A 19964-nucleotide genomic window follows, 5' to 3' on the forward strand; every position below is an offset into this window, starting at 1 on the left:
TGTGGTCAGGGGCATGGGCTGCTGGGTTCAGACGGTGGCCCAAGACCACCTTGACTGGCTGGGGGATAAGAAGACCTAACACGTCGGGCCCCAGAAGAGTGCTTGGCGTGGTCGGCTGTGTCGACCTCTGCCTTTTGCCTTAGGTCTTGACGGAATGGCCGGGGTTTATCTGCAGGTGTTTCTTTGCCGCCATCTAACCCATCGCTGCTGAGTTGCCTCTTAACGCTTGGGCCTTCACCATTCTTTCTGTGTTTGCTGTCCAGCTGATGTGCTTGTGACAATGCAGCACGGGGATGTCACCAGTCGGCTCGGCACGACCAGCTTTGGGGCTTTTTTTTCTCCAAGAGGTCCTTCATGACCTTGTGGAGTTTTCACACTGTGTCTTTTCTTGTCCTGCTTTTGTTTCTCTTCTTTGTCTTCTGGAAGTTCCAGGCCCTCTCTGGTGACTGACACTGAAGTTTTCTCAGATTCCTTCTGCTGTCGGACACAGTACTCATCGGCGGGCTCGAGCACACAGATCACTGCTAAGCTGTGCTTCACTAGACGTTCACGTACCTCTTTCTGAGCCTTTTCCGAGTTAGGCGCAGCCATCGTGGCACGTCTTCCCCGAGGACGGCAGGCGGCGTCTCCCAAGAACAGGGAAACCCTCCCATGTAACCACCATACGGTTATCGCATCCGGAAACGATCGCACTGACATAGCACTGTTAGCTGGCATACGGTCCACATTTCAGATTCCTCCAGTTCTCCCAGTATTTATAGGTTTTTTAAAAAGGTAGGATCCAGTCAAGGGATATGCTTTGTTTTAAGTCATTAGTTTTGACTCGTCTCTTTAAAATGTAGAACAGTCTCTCCCAGCCTTTTAATTTTTGTTCTTTAATGGCAGTACGTTTTTGAAAAGTCCAGGATGTTATTTTGCAGAATGTCTCTCGATCTGGTTGTTTTTGGTTGTTGTTTCATGATTAGAGTTAGGTTACATTTTTTTTTTCTGGTCAGGAAACACTGCATAGGTGATGTGTCCTCAGGAAGTACATAATACCCCATCAGTGGTGACGATTTGGAGAAAAGTCTGATTACTTGGTTAGGGTGTGTCTACCAGTACTTATAAAGGTGCTTCCCCCGTTGGTTATGACTCTTGGGTGATGCTTTGAATTGGTGTGTATATCTTTTTTTTTAATATTTACGTATTTATTTGGCTGCACGAGGTCTTAGTTGCGGCATGCGGGATCTTCCTTGCCGCGTGCAGGATCTTTAGTTGCGGCATGTGGGATCTTTTTTTTTAGTTGCCGCACGCGGGATCTAGTTCCCTGACCAGGGGTCGAACCTGGGCTTAACCACTGGACCAGGAGGGAAGTCCCAGTGTGGCTATCTTGTTACCCAGTGGTTTTCAGCATCTGTTGATGATTCTTGCGTGTATCGGTTATTGCTGTGGTAGGTGTGAAATATGACTTATTGTGTCATTTCTTCTGTATTTATTAGCTGGTGTTTTTCTGTAAAGCACAGCTTTCCTTCTCTTCTTATAAATTATTTTGAGATTATTTTTTAGCTTCAGGACAGATTCTCCTCCGCTTCTTATATTGTTTATCCCGTATAGCGCTCTAACCCCGTGGTTTACTTTGGTGTCCAGATGAGCCAGATCTTGACTAGTGAAAGCCTTGTCCTACTGGCCCCGCCCTTGGGCCAGCTCCCACTCACTTCTGGTAACACAGTATATTCCTGGTTCACTCTATGTGCTGCTTGCTCCAGACCTGAAATCAGCCACTCCTCCAAGGAGCCTTGGTTCCCTTCCATGGGGAAGGATCGTCAGAAGCCACGTTCTGTCTGCTGTTGGGGATGCCATGGCTCTGAGGCCATCTTTCTGAACAGCCGTGAGCTTTTCCTGCTCTGATGGCATGTCAGCAGCATGGGGTTCTTCTCTCCTCTGCCTCTGCCTGTTGGTGTCTCCCTTTTCCCACGTGGGAAACTGGGTCCCAGCAACACCAGGGTCTTGTCTTTTTACTGGTTCAGTCGTCCCATACACAGTAGTCAGAATTGCTGCACCATCACGCTGCCGACGACAAACCTGGTGAAGTTCCATCTACTTTTCAGCTCCTCTGGTACTTAAAGTATGTACCGCTGTGTTAGAGAAGTATTTGGATTGATGTGTCCCTTCCATGGAAGGGTAGATTAATGAGAAGGGAAATCTTTTTGGTAATGAGATAAGCGAGGGCAGCTGAGCATCGTCCTGGGGTGGGCGCGGGCTCGGGTCGAGGGGCATGGGGCCGAGGGCGCCGGCTCAGGCCTCCCTCTCCGCCCGTCCTCCGGCCCCCGGCAGGTACTCTGACCACAGCATGTGGACCGCCTTCCTGGGCCTGCACGACCAGAGCAAGCGCAGCGCCCCCGGGGTGCAGGAGCGCCGGCTGCAGCGCGTCATCTCCCACCCCTTCTTCAACGACTTCACCTTTGACTACGACATCGCGCTGCTGCAGCTGGAGCAGCCGGCCGAGTACAGCGCTACGGTGCGGCCCATCTGCCTGCCGGACGCCGCGCATGCCTTCCCCGCCGGCAAGGCCATCTGGGTCACCGGCTGGGGCCACACGCAGGAGGGAGGTGAGCAGGGGTGGAGGTGAAGTTGGGGTGAGGGGCTGACAGCTCTGCCCGCAGTCCAACCGCTGTGGGCTGGGGGGGGCCTCGTGGCCGTCCTTCTGTCCCTCCCTTTATCACACGCCTTCCCAGGGTGGGTATCGGATTCCTCACCCGACAGATGGTCAGCGCGGCCTGATCACTCTGCCCCGCTGCACAGCATCCCATCCTGGAGGCGTGCCCTCAGGTTTTAGCCACGTGTGGGCCGCGGGCATCCGCGCTATTTCGGGGGCTCTGCTGGTCGGGTCCCCCCGCTGACTGCCGGCCTCCCCTCCCGCCCTGTCCCCCCCTTCTGCTGCCTCCCAGGCACCAGGGCGCTGATCCTGCAGAAGGGCGAGATCCGCGTCATCAACCAGACCACGTGCGAGCGCCTGCTGCCGCAGCAGATCACCGCGCGCATGATGTGCGTGGGCTACCTCAGCGGCGGCGTGGACGCCTGCCAGGTGGGCCGGCGGGGCTGGGGGCGGCGCGGAGGGGCGGGGCGGCGGGGCTCGGTGCCAAGGCCTGGTCTCCCCGCAGGGCGATTCCGGGGGTCCGCTGTCCAGCCCGGAGGCCGATGGGCGGATGTTCCAGGCCGGCGTGGTGAGCTGGGGCGACGGCTGCGCGCAGAGGGACAAGCCAGGCGTGTACACGAGGCTCTCCGTGTTTCGGGACTGGATTAAACAGCAGACCGGGGTGTAGCGGCGAGGTGCCACCCCAGGTGCGCACGTGCGGGCTGAGGACGGGATTGCTGCCCGGACCCCCGGCTTGGCCCCCGGAACCCAGACTGGGACCTGATCCCCGAGCCTCTGGAGATGGAGACGCGCCCGCAGGCCTCTCACCCACCCCACACCCCCAGCTTCCCAAGCGCGTTCAGGGAGGGGAGGGGAGGACGCCTGGCAGTGCCAGGCCGGAGGTTTGAAGACACAGCCTTTCGGCCCTGGCGCCACGCTGGGCCGGAGGCTCTTTTCCTCGGATACAGGGAAGGCTGGCTTCGTCTGCCTCAGATATAGGACCAGCTCTTGTTTGGACTTTGGGGCCCCCTGGGCGGGGCTGGTGGGACACCACGGGCTCCCAGGGTCGCCTGCTTCAGGAAATCCAGGCCTGAGGGACCTGGAAGTCAGCCGGGTCCAAGGTTCGAATGTTTTGCCGGCTCCCAGGGCGGGGTTCAGTGTGTATATTTGTGTGTATGAGTAAAACACTTTATTTCTTTTTAGGTAATTTTTCTTTCTTACTGGAGTTGATGGGCTCCCCTAGCCCCAGCAGCAAGAAACTGGGTTTAAATTCCCCTCAGCACAGAGCCTGGAGTCAGGCTGAGAGTGGGCACCACAGTGCCCTGGACGGTCCCCAGGCCAGCACAGGGCTGTGTTTCCTCCCTTACCTGAAGCTCCCCAGACAGGGCCTGGTGCCGGGACAGGAGGGGTGGGACGGGGTGCCGCTCTCCGGGATGGGGGAGGAGCTTTGTCCTGGCGGTTTCGGTCAGGTGGGGAGATGGTCACGCGAATGCTGTGTGTGTGTGTGTGTGTGTGTGTGTGTGTGTGTGTGTGTACCTGTGCGCCTGCGCTTGCACACTCTGACACGAGCGTGTGCGTGAACTCACGGCTGTCCAGCGTGGGCTGAGTGGGTGGGTCCCGATGATGCCGCCTCGCTTGAGGCTTCTCCCATGTCTAGTGCTGTCCTTCCTCCTTTGATTTTTCCTTAGTAAATTACAGTATTCTCTCCCTTCTTGCTTGGGATGACTCAGAGGGACAGAGACGAGGATCTGGGGAGGGCTCAGGGAGTTCTTGAGAAGATGTTTGAGGGCCTTCCGTATGCCAAGGCTCTGTACGAGCTGGGGCTGGGGGATAGCAGCAGACCTAGGAAGAGAAATCAGATGGCCGTGTGAGGGAGGGTGGGTGGTCTTCGCTCATTGCTGTACCGCCAGCTCAGGCCTGGCTCCTAGAAGATGCTAACAAACACATATTTGTTGACTGAATGGTCTTTGCTCTGTATGTGTTTTGGAAACCAAAGGGAACAATCTGGGCAGACTTCCTGGAGGAGGTGAGCTGCCTCTTTCATTTTAGCCTGAGGGCCTTACTCTCTGGAAGGAGGGAGAAGTTTTGTCTTGACAGCTGTGCAAGCATCCACATTGGGTTTTCCTTCCAGGGAAGGGAAAGGGTATCATTTTTGCCCAGGTGTGGGGAGTAGGCGAATGAAGGTGCTGTCAGAAGACCCTGTGCAGATGGTGCCGAGTGTACATACCTGGTGTGTAGGGAGAGGCTTCACTTGTGGTCTGGTTCCCAAGGGTGAGAGCCCCTCAGGCAGCCAGGCCTGGCCTGTGCCTACCCACAGCACCGCTCTCCTGTCGGCACCTGACATGGTCCGGAAGACGCTCTCCCCAGGTCAGAAACGCAGGTGGGGTCATGAGACGACTTCACTGTCCCCTAAAGGCACAGGGGCTCCCTCTCCACAGCCCTCTGTCCCAGTCTACGGTGGTCTCTCAGCCTCATTGTTATCCTCCTGGGGCCCTTTGGGGTCACCCCGCTGCCTCAGGGGTCTCACCGGCATGTCCGGGCTGGGACTGGGCAGGTCATCCAGGACAGCGTTCCCACAGCGTGGCCCCGGGGCCAGGAGCATTCGCACCACCTGGGGCATCGCAGAGGCTCAATTCTCACACTTCACCCAGACCTCCGGCATCAGAGGTTCTGGGAGGTGGGGCGCAGCCGTCTGCTTTAACAAGCCTTCCGGGTGATTCTGACGAACCACAGGGCTAAGAGCATCCGCATCTCTGAGTGCCCACCAGGTGCCCGGCACTGCGCTTTGCAGGCGTGTCCTGCGGTCCTGGCGGGGTCCTGGAAGCCTCAACATTTGACACCTGGAAACCGAACAAAGCATCAGTGCCTTTCAAAAGACTGTGGAGCCAAATCCAGCGTTACTTCTGACCACAGATAAGAATCGGCTAAGACTCCTTAGCTAGTGGGAAGTCAGTCTCGTCTTCGAGCTGTAATGAAGACAGAGGCCCGAGCACAGTCAGGGCTGACGACACGAGTGACAGCCGGCCCGGGTCTGCTCCTCTCTGCCGAGGGCAGCGGCGCTGGCACCAGCCCTGAGCCACCGCCTCGGCTTCCCGCACCCGGGTGCAGGCCTGGGGAGAGACTAGTGACCAAAACTGTTCGCACGCATTTTCACGTCCAGTTCAAGAACTCCAGCTCCCAAGTGTGTGAGCAAGTTCAGTTCCGCCCGTGCAGCCTGCTGCCACAGCCAGGCCCACGACGGTGCAGTGCCGTTCGTGTGACCACACCCAGGCAACCAGGCAGCGCTGCCCCAGGCAGGCACACGGGCCTGTGCACAAGGCGCTGCCTCGGCTTCATGCTCTCTGTTGCCTTCGGTTGGGTCCCCACAAAAGCTCAACGAACCACTGTGAGGCCTTTTCCTGACTGACTAGCCTGTTTTAGTTGCTAGGATCTTGCCATCTCTCTGGTCCCCCAAACTACCCTGCGTCTCACTTGTTTTAGCCACCAATCACAAGCATTAAAATGGAAGTTCAGTCAATGTTTCATCCTATTTCGTGGACAGGGATCTGATCCAGACCTGGATCCTGCAGGAGGAACAGTCTGCAAGGACCCAGGGCCGGGGTGGGGGTGGGGGGGGAACCAGAAGGGCGTAGGGAAGCTGTTCAGCCACCAGGGGGCACCGCAGGGCTTCCCAGGCCGCCAGCCTCCCGGTGGCCAAGGTGCTGTCACGGGAGAGGGGCCCTCGCTGCGTAGGGTGGGGAGGTGGGTTGGGACGGACCCCAGGCCCAGCCGTTCTCAGAAGGCTGTCTCCTGCAGCTTCCAGTCCCTTCGTGCCCCATCTCAGGTGGGCAGCAGGAGGCCCCGCACCCACCCCTCCCTGCGGCAGGGGCCTGCTGGCCCTCAGGCTCTGGGACCCGGAGGATGAACATGCCCAGGGCGGGGTCAAAAGAGCTTTAGGGTTTGAGGACAGAGGTGACCAGTGGCAGGAGGTGGGTGTTATCTCCCGGAGGAGCAAGCGTGGAACGATACCCGTTACCACAGCTGACAGATGCTGCAGCCCGTGGGCAGGTACATTCTTACACACACACACACACACACACACACACACACACACACACACACACGCATTCTTGGGGGAGGGGCAGGGCTGTGTTTTAGGGCCTGAGCTCCCGGTCCTGGAAACATGGCCTGGCTGTTACCACAGGACACCCTCCCTCTCTGGGGCACGTGGCATGCCCACAGATTCAATTCAGGGGGCCTCCCTCAGCTCTCTGTGATGGAATGAGGCCTCCCACTTTCCCAGGCTTGGAATCACGAGGGTGTGTGTGTTTTGCACACCTGCAGCCACACGTAAGGGAGATTGGACCTTAAAGCCGGTGTTTCTCAGACTTGAGTTTCTTGGAACACTGAAGCTCCAACATATCTACCATCTAATGAAAGAGCCACTTTACTTGTCTGATGTAAACCTCACAACAGCCCTATGGTCGTTCCCACTTTACAACAGAAAACCACGGCGCCAAGAGTGTAAGTAACCGCCCAAGGTCCCACATCTAGTCTCCTAGGACCCGGGCACCTAGGCTCTGTCCCCCATAGACTCTGTTACTCACACACCGTCGTTTCACGAGGGAAGGAACTTCTCGCGGGTAGAATGAAGGGGCCACGTTCTCAGAGACCCTGTGGGCCAGCCCCTAGGCTCGAGTCCCCCTTGCTTTGGGGAACTCCAACAGACCTGGTCACGAGGCCTCCCTGCCGTGAGAGCTATTGTCCAGGTGAGGGGTTTGCTCCAGGTGGGCAGTGCACTCATTCTCCATCTGCTTTGCCAGCCCGGGTGGGACGCCGCTGTTTACTGGGTCCCTGGGGTCCACCTGGCCCAAAGAGGGGGGCGTTTGCATCAGCCCTCGTGCCATTTCAACTCGTCCGGTAAGGGTGATGGGCCGAGGGAGGGAAGGGGGAAGTGTCCGTTGGAAGGGGGTCCGGGCAACTGCTTTCAGGTCACCAGGCTGGGGTTCCTCAGGGTGGCAATCTGGAACAGAGCTTGGAAAGCCACCAAATACCACTCAGATGATGAGAGCAGGCCCCCAAGCAGGAATATGAACATTCATCACCTGCTTTTACGTCTTCGGGTTGACCTAGAAGATTGTTCCAACCGTTCTTCCACAAGGTGACAAACACGGCATTGACAGCGGGGAGTGAAGACGTCAGAGGGGCTTTGAGCAAGTGGTGCTTCCTCTAGGCCTGGGCGTGGACAGGCTCCTCCCTGAGGAGAGGGAGCCGCCTCTGGCACAACAGGAAAAGGGGGAGCAAGGGGGACCTGGGTGCCGGCCGAGCGTGAGGGGGGCCTGGGTCCAGATTCCCTTTATGTTCTGGCTGTCCTCGCCCCCCACACCCCTGCTCCCCGCAAGAGAGATGCTGAGGAAAGAGCAGCCCTTAACTCTCAGATCAGCACTTGCACGACGCGCTGATTGCTTCTGGTCTGATATGCCTACAGTGATGACTGTATTTTGGTGAAGAAACCCCAGCTCTTCGGATTTCAGTTCATTTCATTATCTGTTTCCCCCTTTTCTTCTCCAGAGGGCTGCGCGCTCCTGTGCCATCGCCCTGCACCTGCAGCTCCGAGGCTGTTTTTCTGCCTTTTCCCCTCATCTCCAGTTGTTTCTAAAAAGTCAGGGTCCACAGCTGTTTCCAGGCGAGGTGGAATCAACTCCATTGTCTGGTTGTTCCGCTGCCTCAGAATCTTCCAGCGGGAGGGCTGTGTATTTTCCTGGGGTGCAAACTTAGCTTGCCCTTCCCCTTGGCTCTGTGCTTTCCTCTACCACACGCTTCCTTCACCCTGAGGTTATCACGATTTTCCCTGCCCACGCCCCTGTGGTCAGGAATAACTCAGTCTCCCTGCCAGACCTCTCTTCTGGAACTTCATACAGACTTGTTTAACTCGAAAAGAAAACTCTTCCACCCTTAGCCTGTGTTCTTTTTCCAAAGAGCTGCAAGTACACAGTGTGTGTGTGGGAGGGCTGGGGGACAGGAGAAGGACCAGGTCCCGAGAGGAGGGTAGGGGAGCTATCTCCTTCCCTCTCCCTCCTTCTCTCTCTCTCTCTCTCTCTGTCAGACAACAGCTCCCGAAGGAAACAGGGCATCAGATACCTCTTTGAATTTCATAACCTAGGTACTGTCCAAATACTTAAAAGGACAAGAAAAATGTGTAGAAACAGACTAGAAAAAATTGAAATCTATGTTTGGAACACATGACCCTTGCAAAAAAACGGTTAAAAACTGGCTTATTTATACCAGCCAGAAGAAAGGATGAGGAAAGAAGTCATGGATTCGACAGGCTTTTGCTGAGGGTTGCCCTGCGCCCTTCGTGACTTGGGAACAGGGCGGTTGTAGGATGAGGGCTGCTTCAGGCTCGTCGGGCCTGGCCTTGCAGACGCTGGGAAGCAGGTCCTGGAGCCCGTCGGGGGCCCTTGGTGGGTGGGAGGGAGTTCACATTCCCAGGAGGTGTGAGGTCACAGGGCCTGGCCACTTGGCTCCCCGGGCCTCTGTGACCCTCCAGTTGCTCAGTGGGATAACAGCTGCCTGAGGGCTGCCCTTTTAGAACTGGAAGGACACCTCCATTCAACCTCACAGCTGGAAAGAAGCTTTGGAGGTCAGGTAGGTAGGAACCTGCTCAGCACACCTACCCTGCCGACGTGTCTGTCCCGCAGCTGTCCTCGCTGGGGAGGGTCCGGCAGCTCAGCTGCTCCGGTGATATCTACGAAGTGTCAGTAACGGGGCAGTGCGTGCCGAGTGCCTCGTGTGCATCACATCACTGCATCCTCCCCACGGCATCTCGCTCAAGGTTCCTCAGAAAGAGAAGAGGAAGGATGCAAACCCAGCCGCTGGACTCCAAAGCCCGTGCAGTTAAGTCCTGGACTGCCTTCCAGAGGCAGGGCACCCCCAACCTGAAGCCTGGAGGATCCAGGGCCTCTTGCCAGGCGATCAGCTCCGTGGCTTAGGCACACGTGGAAAAGGCCAAAATGAACTAACTGGGCTCTGAAAGGGCTCCTTCAGCATCTCAAAATCTTTCCCATTCCTATTTCCTTGGCTACTACCCCCGGCAGCCCCTGGGCATTTCCCTTTCTCAGGGGCCAAACCATCTGCTTTCTCTTATTCCTCCACCTAGGGCTAGTGGGGAATGGAGGGACAGAACGTTTCCTTGAGGTCTTGGCCGTGGGCAGCTGGACAACGTGCTCTGACCTGTGACTCAGAAGGGTCACTTCTGCCCTCAGCTTCCTCCCTTGAGCCATTCATGTCTGCTGAATGCTGGCTGGCCTTGGGGGAAGCCGAAGCAAAAGGAACAGAGGCCCAAAGTGATGGGGGCACCTGGGCTTGGAGAAGTGACTGGAAAAGGAGGACTGACAGAAGGCCTGCGGGGTCCTGCTGCGTCCAGGGAAATCCCCTTCCTCAGATTTCTCCAGTCCCAAAGAAGGAGCCACAGAATGAGCCTGGGTGGGGTGACAGAAATGTTTCTGGGTCACCAATGACAAGGACTTTCACTGGGACCTGGGGGAATGTCGCAACCGGAGCTGAAAAGACAATCCATTTTGTTCTAGTTCAAAGGCTTTTGAAAAATAAACGAGTGGTTAACAGTTTGAACTGTTTCGCTGGGTATTTATTTTAAACAAAAGCCTTTTAATTAGGTTTAATAAATATTTTGCAAGTTTGGCTTAAAGGCAAAGAAAGATTCTTTCGAGTCCCTGCCCTGGGGATCATTCTAGGTGAGAGCAGTAGGGGGCGCTCACGCCCTGCACGCCATAGGCACAGTCGCTGAAGCAGCCGGTCTGGAAGGAAGGTGTGGGTGGCCCGCCAGTCTCCACGACCTCATCCCACCCAGTTCATGGTGAGTCTTGGCAAAGCCCAGATGTGGAACCCTGTGTTCCCAAGTGTGGAAACACCACGTCTGGGCCCACTGTGAAGGCGGCTCTCCAGTGGCTGTGCTGCCTTTCCTCTTCCCGACCCCTCACCCCAGAGTGCGAACTTCATGGGCAGTGGCCACCATGGGAAACTCACCGTCCTGGAGAGGCTGGCAGGCGCTGGACGGCCAGCTCCGTAAGTGCAGCAGGGCTCGCTTACGTGACTCTGGAGCGCGTTCAGGGCTGGCATCACGCGGGCGTCCTTGGCAGACTCCTCGGCTGGAGCAGGTTTATGGGAGGCCCAGGAACTCGGGCGTCATGGTCACGGCCAGGGGGACTGAGCGTCCTCTTTCCTCTCTTCTTGGGGTCGGGGGGAGGGATAGAGGGCCCCCAGAAACTCCTCGGGTCGCCTTTTCCAGAATGTGGGTTTCCTCCCACTTAATGTACCTGGAAACGTTCCACGTCTCCACGGTCAACACTGATCCCCGTCCGGCTTTCCTCACTGATGACGTTTTCACGGACTAGGGAAGCTGATGAAGAGCTTCACTCCCCCACGAGCAGCTCATAATCAGGTGTTTCTCCCATCACTGAGAGTGAAAGTGAAAGGTAGGAAGCGTATTGAGGTTCGTGTTACACCTGTTTTTCATCTGTGACAGGACAGACTGCCATTATTATGGACCCATTTCCAGGATGTGTATTCTTCCCTCCTCACTGACTGACCTCTCACCGTGTGCCAGGCTCGGGCATGGGGGTGGGCAGGAGGAAAGCGAGGCTGGGAAGGTAAGCGGCTCACGAGCCCACACACGCTCCTGTCCTGTGCGTCAGTCACAGGAGGGAAAGAGCCTTCAAAAGGCAGGCGGCAGAGCTGAGGGTTTCATGAAAACCTCACCCATGTGCAGCTACTAAAAGGTGAGGTTTTGGCCCTGGAAAGGTCTTAAGCATATTTGTTACCACATGTTCCTGTCACCCTAGATTAACATTATCTTGGACTGAGTCTGAATTACATTCAGCCCTGGCCTCCCCACATGCTTCTCATCCTCCTTGGGATTAGAAAACCCCTATTTTCTACTTATTACTCATGGGACTTCGTTATGGGTAATTTCTGGGAAGCAAGGACCAACCTTCCACGTCTACACTGAAAACAGATTATGCTTCTTATGTAACGTACTTGGAGTGACGTGTGGGGAAGCAGAGAGAGCCCCCCCAACCCCGGTCCGAGGTGCAGGCACCCGGGCGCTGAGGGCCATGCTGTGGGCTGAGCCTCGAGGAGGTATCTGGTTCCCACTGGAGCCTGGGGGTTGCTGGGCAGAACGAACTGCTGGGTTTTTCCTTTGCTCTTGGCTCTGCTCACCCCTCCAACCTACACTTTACGATGGGAGAGGAGCCGGAAAATCCACTGACGCACACGACAGCTGGGGTAAACGAGTGACTGAGGGACTTCTCTGGCGGTCCAGTGCTAAAGACTCCGCGCTTCCATTATGGTGGGTGCGGGTTCAAACCCTGGCCGGGGAACTAAGATCCTGCATGCCACTCGGCGTGGCCAAAAAATTAAAACCAAACAAAAAACCCCCAGTGACTGGGAGAGTCCGGGTGGGAAGGGATTCAGCAAACGGGAAAAACCTTTTACACCTGGTGCCTGTCAACAGAGGCCAATAAGGGGCTCCAACTGTTTGGCTCTGGGATGGCGGCTGTTGCTGACAGCGAGGGGTGGGGCACGGAAGAGCTTCTGGTCCCATTGTTTCAGGGGTGCAGGCCCAGGGCCCCCAGAGGGCGGGCCTGGTAGCAGCCCCAGGGAGGAGGTGCTGGGCGGGCAGGACTCCTGACATGGGGAGACCAGAACTGCAGACGGACCCTGACTGAAACGGAAGCCTCCCTTCTTCCCTTGCCCCTACTTTTCGTGTGTGTGATTGTATGTATGCGTGTATACATCAATGTTTTGTGGCACTTAAAACGTGCAAGGCAAAGCTAGACCTTCCCCAAAGCTAATCTGTACCAGTCCCTCTCTCCTGGGACCACATGGAAGGCCCTGCCATGTTGGACAGTGGATCTGAATTCTCACTGGTGTCACACGGTTGTACCTGGGAGGCCGCGGGAACTGTGGAACCCCTGTTCTGGGTAGAAATTATGCATGGATGTACCTGGCACGTGCCGGGCAGCACTGGATGAATCGGTGCTTGGTTTTTCCACACATATGCACGTTTCCCCGTTTAAATCTCATCCTTTCCATAGGTCTTCCTTGCTGTACCTCTTCAAAAGGCACTTGATAAAACTTTCCAGGGCAGTTATGCGCATCTCCTCACGTCAGGAGGTTCTTGGGGAAGAGCAACCGTCTTCCAAAAGCCACTTCATGTTTCATACGTCAATGGAGATTACACACTGGCAAGCCTACACCTCATCTCTGGGCTCCGTGTACGTAGGAGCCTGTGAGAGTCAATCCCCCTGTAGGAAAGGATGTGTCTGGGTATTTGATACACCCAGGTCTCTTAAACAGCACCTTGAACTTAGAAGCCAAAAATCTGGATACATACAACGAGCTGCGTTAAAAAGTTAAATCTACAGCTGCTGCCGGTATCCAGCCTTTAAGCTCAGTTTCTAACTTAGAGCACCTGTTCCTTGGCCTGTGTTGGGGAAATAGACTTCTTCTGAGTTTGTCCAGGAAAAGATGTTACATGTGGAAACAAACTTCCTCCATCCTCCATGCTCAGTCTATGTCCCTTTTTAATCTCCAGGCACATCCTGTTCTGCTCTGGCTTCTTCCCACAGAGGAGTGGGTGGGGAGCCCAGCCTCCCTCCTGAACATGCCTGGTAGCGCCCTTGACCTTGTGTGTGGACCCTCACCTGCTTGGACCTGGCTTACTGGCCACCCTCTCACCTTGGCCATCAAACTGCTCCCTTACCCACCCCCACACTTTACCTTCAGTGTTGGCCAAACCCCTTCCCCTCCACCCAGATGATGAACCCCACGAGGGCAAGGTTTCTGTTGTTCCGTTCCATGCTGTGCTTGCAGTGCCTGGAAGTGTCTCGTGTGGCAGACACTCAGTGTCTGTTGAAGGAAAGTAGAAGGAATGTAAGAAGCAGAGGAAAGCAGGACGTGAGAAATGTCTTTGGAAATTTCAACCCCACCAACCTGGTTTAGCAGAAGCCAGGCTTTGCTATGAAAGGGCCACCCAGCTAAGTAACTTCCTTGCACGACTATTCCTAAACCTCCCCTCACCCTAACTCTGGGCTCAGCTCTGGAACCTGGCTCAGAACTCTGCCTATCTCTTTCTCTATTTTTGTCTAGGACACAGAGTTCCCCCTCAAAACCAAAGGGAGTTCCCTTAAGAATTTGACAACATCAAGTAAATAGCACTTGGAGGGCCTGAGATAGAGCTGATATTGTCCACTGTTCAGAGACTAGACATGCTTAAGATCCCAGCCCCACCCTCTCACCAAACCCTTCCCCAGACCCCTGCTCCAGTGCCACTCACGGCACCTTCCTCTGGGCTCTTCCCTGAACTACTTAAGTAATTCCTCAGTGATCGCAGTTCAGTCTGTGCGCCTTCCCTCTAATCTACTTCATGCTTGTTCTTAATCTTTCTAGAGCAAGCTCTGATTAAGTTGTCCCTCTGCCTCAAAATGTGTGATGCTTTTCTATTTCCTACCAAATTCAGTTCAAGTTCTTAAAGGCCTCCTCATCTGGTTCCAGTCTGCTTTCTAACATTTTCTCCCATTTTCTTTTCAGGGATACTGTAACTCTCAGCAAACCAAACCACTTTCACTCCCTGGACATTCCACCTCTTGTGCTCAGTGTTGTTTCCTAAGTGCCATCCCACCCCCATTTCTGCCAGTACAAATTTCTAGACCTCTTTACAAGGAAATTCCAGCTCAAATGTTCCTCCTCCACGTAGCCTCCCTGATCCCTCCAGCCAGGTCTCTCCCTCCAAATTGGCAGAGGACATGTTTTGCTGTTTCCCTCATGGTACTCAGTTATTTCCATATTCGTTTTATTTCTGTAAGTCTTTACTTCAGAAACCATAAGCTCCTAGGGTCAGAGACTTCATTCAATCAACCCCAGGCCTGGGGACACCTTGGTACAAGAGACAGGTATGGCCCTGTCCGAATGGAACTTAATCAAATGGAGTTTAGTCCAACTGCTTTTAAATAATCAATTACCATTGTAATAAAAGCACAGGATGCTCGTGAACCTAACAGGAAGTCAGAGCCCAGCGTGCGAGGCTCTGGGAATGCTTCTTTAGAAGTGAAACTTAGTTATGGACTTGATGGATGAGTAAACCGGACTAAAGGGAGGGAAATGGCAGCACCAGTGTTTCAGAGAACAATCTGGAGAAATTGTGGCCAGGCTGACGGCAGTTGTTCTGAGGATTAGACTTGAAGTGGGAGTTGAGGCAAACTGTCAGGTGCCATGTTTCTCGGTGTTCTGTCCTTAAGTTCCCTGGTGAGTACCTCTGAGCATTCTCGTAAAGTGAGCTTATGACCATTTCCTGGCAACATTCAATTATTCCTTCAACATTTTTTTGAGTTCTACTATGTGCCTGGCACTACAGCGAATATACAAATAGAAGACACAGTCCCTGATGTCAAGAAATAAATCAGGTGAGGGAGACACGCTAGTTATAATAGACAAGACTTTTTAAGTGGCTACTCTATACTAGGTGCTTGCTCTTCTAAGCCTTTTACATATAATCATTCCATTCTCATAACTGCCCCAGGAGGTAGCTTTACAGGACAGTGTGACTGAGACATGGGTTGGTGTAGCTAAACAAAATCTGCTAGGGAGAGGGACCTTCACCCCAAAACTGGAGGTAGACGGGAGTGGGGACTGAGTGGCGGGTTCCAAGAGGAGGTGAAGCCTGACCTTTGTAGTGAAAGTCCAGCTACAACTAGCCAAGCACAGCAGGCCGGGACGGATTTCCCAGGGAGCGGGAGGCGGACTTTAAGCAGGGCAGTGGCCCGGTTAAAACATGACCCAGCAGAAACGGGAAGGATGGACCAGAGGGGGCCGGACTGGAGAGAGGGCTGTTTTTGTTTCTAGGCCAGAAACAACAGAGGCTTGAATTAAGTAGCAGCAGCAGGGATGGAGAAAATGACAGAAAATATTACCAACAGGGGTGGGAAAGATAATCCAGAGGTGATATTTAGGTAAAATCACACAAAGAAAAGCACACGACCAGTTCACATATTTACAGCAAGGTCACCTGTAACTGTTTCACACCAGGAGAGTAAGTTAACTTGACTCTCCTTTAGAACTAGGCCCTGGCACAAAAGACAAAAACACCCATCTGCATAAACGAACTCACACTTTCTGCCAGCGTTACCCTCCCTCAAGGGTCTCCCAAAATGCTAGTGCCCCAAAGAATCGCAACGCTAGGACTGGCGGGGTCAAAGCTTCAGGGTTTTCTTCCTATCGCTGGGTCTGGGAGAGCTGAGCGCTGTATCAACTCAAGACTTCTCGGGTTGCAGCCCTGTTGGTGCCTAGGGATTTCAGGGTGGCTCTAATGCCTTTCTATAATGGGTAGGAAGGGCCCTATCTGTGTGGATCATACATTTGTTATTATGTCACTGGGTTTTTGAAAACCAAATCACTCACAGTGCTAGCATTTTATAAACTGTAAAACACTCTGAAAAGGAATTTTTACTAATCTTGTAGGTAGACTCATTTGCATTCAACAGAGAATTCTGTTTCTGGACAAAAGTTATCATGTACACAGGTCCTACCACATTTACCACTGCTGCCTGAAATGCCAAAGAGAGCACATCTGCCTCAGCCCCTAAATTAAAGTGGACTAGTGGAATTTTATTTGGTTGTGATCTTTTCTTATGTTCTAAAGCAACTTTCCCAACAGAGGGTCTCTAGATGGCAAGAATCATCAGAGGTAATTCATTTGTAGCTGGCCCTTTACTGAGTGTGTGTATGTGTATGGTGCTAAGCCTGTCTAACTTTTCAGGTTCTCTGGTCAATGAGACGCACTCACTCACTTATTCAGTCTTTCAGACTCCAGCCAAAGGCCCCCAGAAGTGTTAGCCGTGGAAAAAAGTAGGCAACAGTAGAAAGAAGGGTGTGGGACTGTATGGAGGCGCCCCACAAAATGACTCTAAAGACAGCTCTGCCCATAGCCTCTGCAGTGACTTGTTTGCTTATCTATAGAATGGGTGGGTATAAAAATTTCAAGTATTTTTGGCACAAGAATTCAAGAAAACAAATCAAGAGTTTAACAACAGTAAAACAGCTTTCCCTTCGTCCCCACGGCTGTTCAAACCCTGGTTCTCATCCTTTTGCTGATGAGGAAGCTCTTTCTGGATTGACTATATGCCCCATCTTAGTTTTCCCATCTGTATAAAAGTTTACCCATGTGAAAAATGAATTACATTACATTTTGGGATTTGATGTTTATGAGCAAGTTCCCCCCATTTAAACTCAGTACATTTGCAGATCTCTCAGTTTAGTACTCAGAACAAACATTCTGTTCAGAAAAGAACGCCCCAACTGTGTATCCCAGTGCCATGCATCGAGGAGACAGACACACATCTTCCTTTACTACCTTTAGTATCATTCTCTGAAAGGAATTTTTCTGGCCTGTTATTCATATGCAAATCAAACTGTAAGGCAGGAGTACTTAAAATTCTCCGTTCTGCATTTATATGGATCACCTGTGGCTGAGGTAGCTACTGAGGACCCCAACACAGTTTGCCGGCCTTGAACGGTTTGGTACACCATTGTTAAAAACACTCAACAGGGCTTCCCTGGTGGTGCAGTGGTTGAGAGTCCGCCTGCCAATGCAGGGGACACGGGTTCGTGCCCCGGTCCGGGAAGATCCCACATGCCGCGGAGCGGCTGGGCCCGTGAGCCACGGCCGCTGAGCCTGCGCGTCCGGAGCGTGTGCTCTGTGACTGGAGAGGCCACAGCAGTGAGAGGCCTGTGTACTGCAAGAAAAACCAAAAAAACAAAACACTCAACACACTCACTGAATGATAGAAAATGCTTCTTAAAAATTTATGCTTTTCCTCCCTGAACTTAAGTGATGCTGGTAGCTTGGGGTCAGGGCACAGTCTCCTTTGGCGGTTGCTCTCACTCTATAGACCACTTATTGTCAAAATCCACAGCAAGGTGCATCTGTAGTTAGAATGCCCTTCCTTCAGGCTCTCACAGGCTCATCACCTAGGCAATGAGTTGCCTTCCCCCAGTAAGTACCATTCTCTACTCCTTGGTTGTAAGGTATTATTGAAATATCCCAACAGGTCTCTCTAATCAATGAAGTATAGCCTCAGAAAGATTCAAGGCAACTTCTCAAGACATAACCCACCACTCAGGAAAGCAGGTCTGCACAAGATACCTGGCCAACAGCTCTAGGATTTGATGACTTTCTCCAACTAGACTCCTTCATATTCTTTTCCGTTTTAGGGATGGTGTTCATGGACTCCTTGCCCTTTCAGCTCTTTTCTTACCTGCCCAGGAAGCTGATGTGTATGCTGACTCGCAGAACACTCTCTAGTCTGTACAAACTCAATGGATGCTTACTTAAGGTGCGCCTTAGTCTCATGACTTTTCTTATCCACTTGACCTCGATCAGCACCACCAATTCTTCCTTCCAGCCAACAGTAAATAACAACAGCAGGAAGTTTTACTCCATAAAGCATTAATAAGATATTTTAATGAAGGGTCGGGGTGGGGGGGGAACCAAACAAACCTTAGTCTTATGTTTCTATTCAAAGACACTCAAAACTATTTTTTTCCCTGCCCATCCCGTCTAACTGCAACTTTATTTGTGACCATGTAATAAAGGCTGGTTTAAAGTTTTTGTTTTTAAAAAAGTTTAAACCTTTTAAAAAAAGATTAAACAACCAGGCTAGCAAAAAGTACTCAATACATACTTTCCTTATATCAAACAAGCTAATATTTCAGTACAATGTAACTATACAGAATATATACGATACACATATATTCACAAAGCAAACACTATAGGCTCAGAACATATTTGAAAAAACATGATATTCACAGTGATTACAACAACTCTAAAAATGATTGTAACATTGAAACGGCACTTAGTATACAAAAAAGTCACAAAAATATATATATGTATGTAGTCACCAAGAACTATGGTTCCTGTAAAGTACTCATAGCCAGATACTAGTATATAAAATGTGAAGTTCTGACACTGTATACATTTTTAGGAAACAAAACAAATCCAAAACCATTTTTGTTACTGTTGAAAGTCAAACATGCCAAATAACTTAGCTATGGCCACTGTAACCAAGTAAAGCCAAACTTGAAGGAGATGATAACTGGATACAAAGCTGGTGAACTTGGGCCTGTCACAGGTAAGAAAGTTGTACTGGTTCTAGGAGGGTAGAAGACGTGACAACACCCTTCCACATAATTTAATTCACATTTCTTCCCCAGCATCACCTTCCCTCCCCCAAGGGTTTCACCAAATGCCACTGCCCAAGAAGAATCATAATGCTGTAACTAGCAAAATAAAAGTTTCTCTCAAACTTCCTTGATGTTGGGCTATAGGTGAATTTTAAAGCATGCATTCATTAGCTAAACAGGACCACCAGTCACCCATCTGGAAGACTGTGGTACATACACACCTTCCTCCTAGGCTGGATGTACTAGAAAGTACTCCAGTTTTTGAATGGAGCCAGATTTATATGTTAGCTCTGTAAAATATTGAGCTACTATAGCAGCAAATACAAAATTACAGAAACTAAAACAATTTTATTTAAAAACTGATTTCTGTTACATCAAAACAATTTTTTTCCCTTCACGTCTGTTTCCTTTAATCAGACATTAATTTCTTCTATCACTGAATTATGGTCTATTGTCTCAAATCGGCTTTTCATTATGCTGCTGTGGAAAAAGACAAGTTCAAATCCTGGAAAGTTTACATTTACTCTTAAAAATGGGAATACAGGAAATTTAAAGTAAAAAAAAAAGTCTGTTCTAAAAGTATCTCTCACAAATATATATATTTAAATATTAAAATAGGCTACCTAGGATTTTTATAAAATGGCTTTTGAAAAGATAGCAGAGGCACAAAGAAGCCATATACTATCTTCCAATTGGACATAAGGTGCCACAAGGGTGCCCTACAAGGAGGCAGGCAATCTCTATCTGATGCAACAGGAGGCACCAGCAACAACAGAAAAATCAAATATATTATTGGGACCTGGATTGAAATCAAATTTTACTCTACAAGAGACTGTTGTATTTTTAAAAAATATCTTGAAATATAAGCATTAGAAGCCATCACTTTGTACAAGGAAGAAAATGAATAAAGTTTATGATCTCACTCCTGATCACCTGATGGCATTCATTTCAGGCACCTGAAAGATGAACAGCAGTGTAACTTTCAGTAATTTAATGGACCACTCTCAGTATGAGAGACTTTACATAGCATTTGTCAACTTGAAAACTGATAACTGAAATAAAAGAAAGCTCTTAGAGAAAACACCATTATAACCTAATCATAGAAAAGGTT

At 51.7% G+C, this 19964-nt stretch overlaps 1 protein-coding gene and 1 long non-coding RNA gene across 2 annotated transcripts in view; one reads left to right on the top strand and one right to left on the bottom strand.

The window, feature by feature from the left end:
• Nucleotides 1-3821, top strand: part of ST14 (ST14 transmembrane serine protease matriptase) — a 37538-nt gene extending 33717 nt beyond the window's left edge. Inside the window, exons 17-19 of the mRNA XM_060160776.1 lie at nt 2314-2588; nt 2928-3064; nt 3141-3821. Of these exons, the coding sequence (XP_060016759.1) occupies nt 2314-2588; nt 2928-3064; nt 3141-3302 (574 nt within the window). The 3' untranslated portion in view covers nt 3303-3821. The remainder of the gene's footprint in view (nt 1-2313; nt 2589-2927; nt 3065-3140) is intronic.
• Nucleotides 3822-9107: 5286 nt separating this feature from the next.
• On the bottom strand, nt 9108-12759 carry LOC132525459 (uncharacterized). The gene is made up of 3 exons (XR_009542238.1): nt 12621-12759; nt 10640-11069; nt 9108-9432 (listed from the first exon to the last, which is right to left on the bottom strand). It is a non-coding gene; the product is annotated as an uncharacterized LOC132525459 (long non-coding RNA).
• Nucleotides 12760-19964: the final 7205 nt, after the last annotated feature.

This window comes from Lagenorhynchus albirostris, chromosome 9 (assembly GCF_949774975.1).
Source record: "Lagenorhynchus albirostris chromosome 9, mLagAlb1.1, whole genome shotgun sequence".
Taxonomy (NCBI): Eukaryota; Metazoa; Chordata; class Mammalia; order Artiodactyla; family Delphinidae; genus Lagenorhynchus; species Lagenorhynchus albirostris.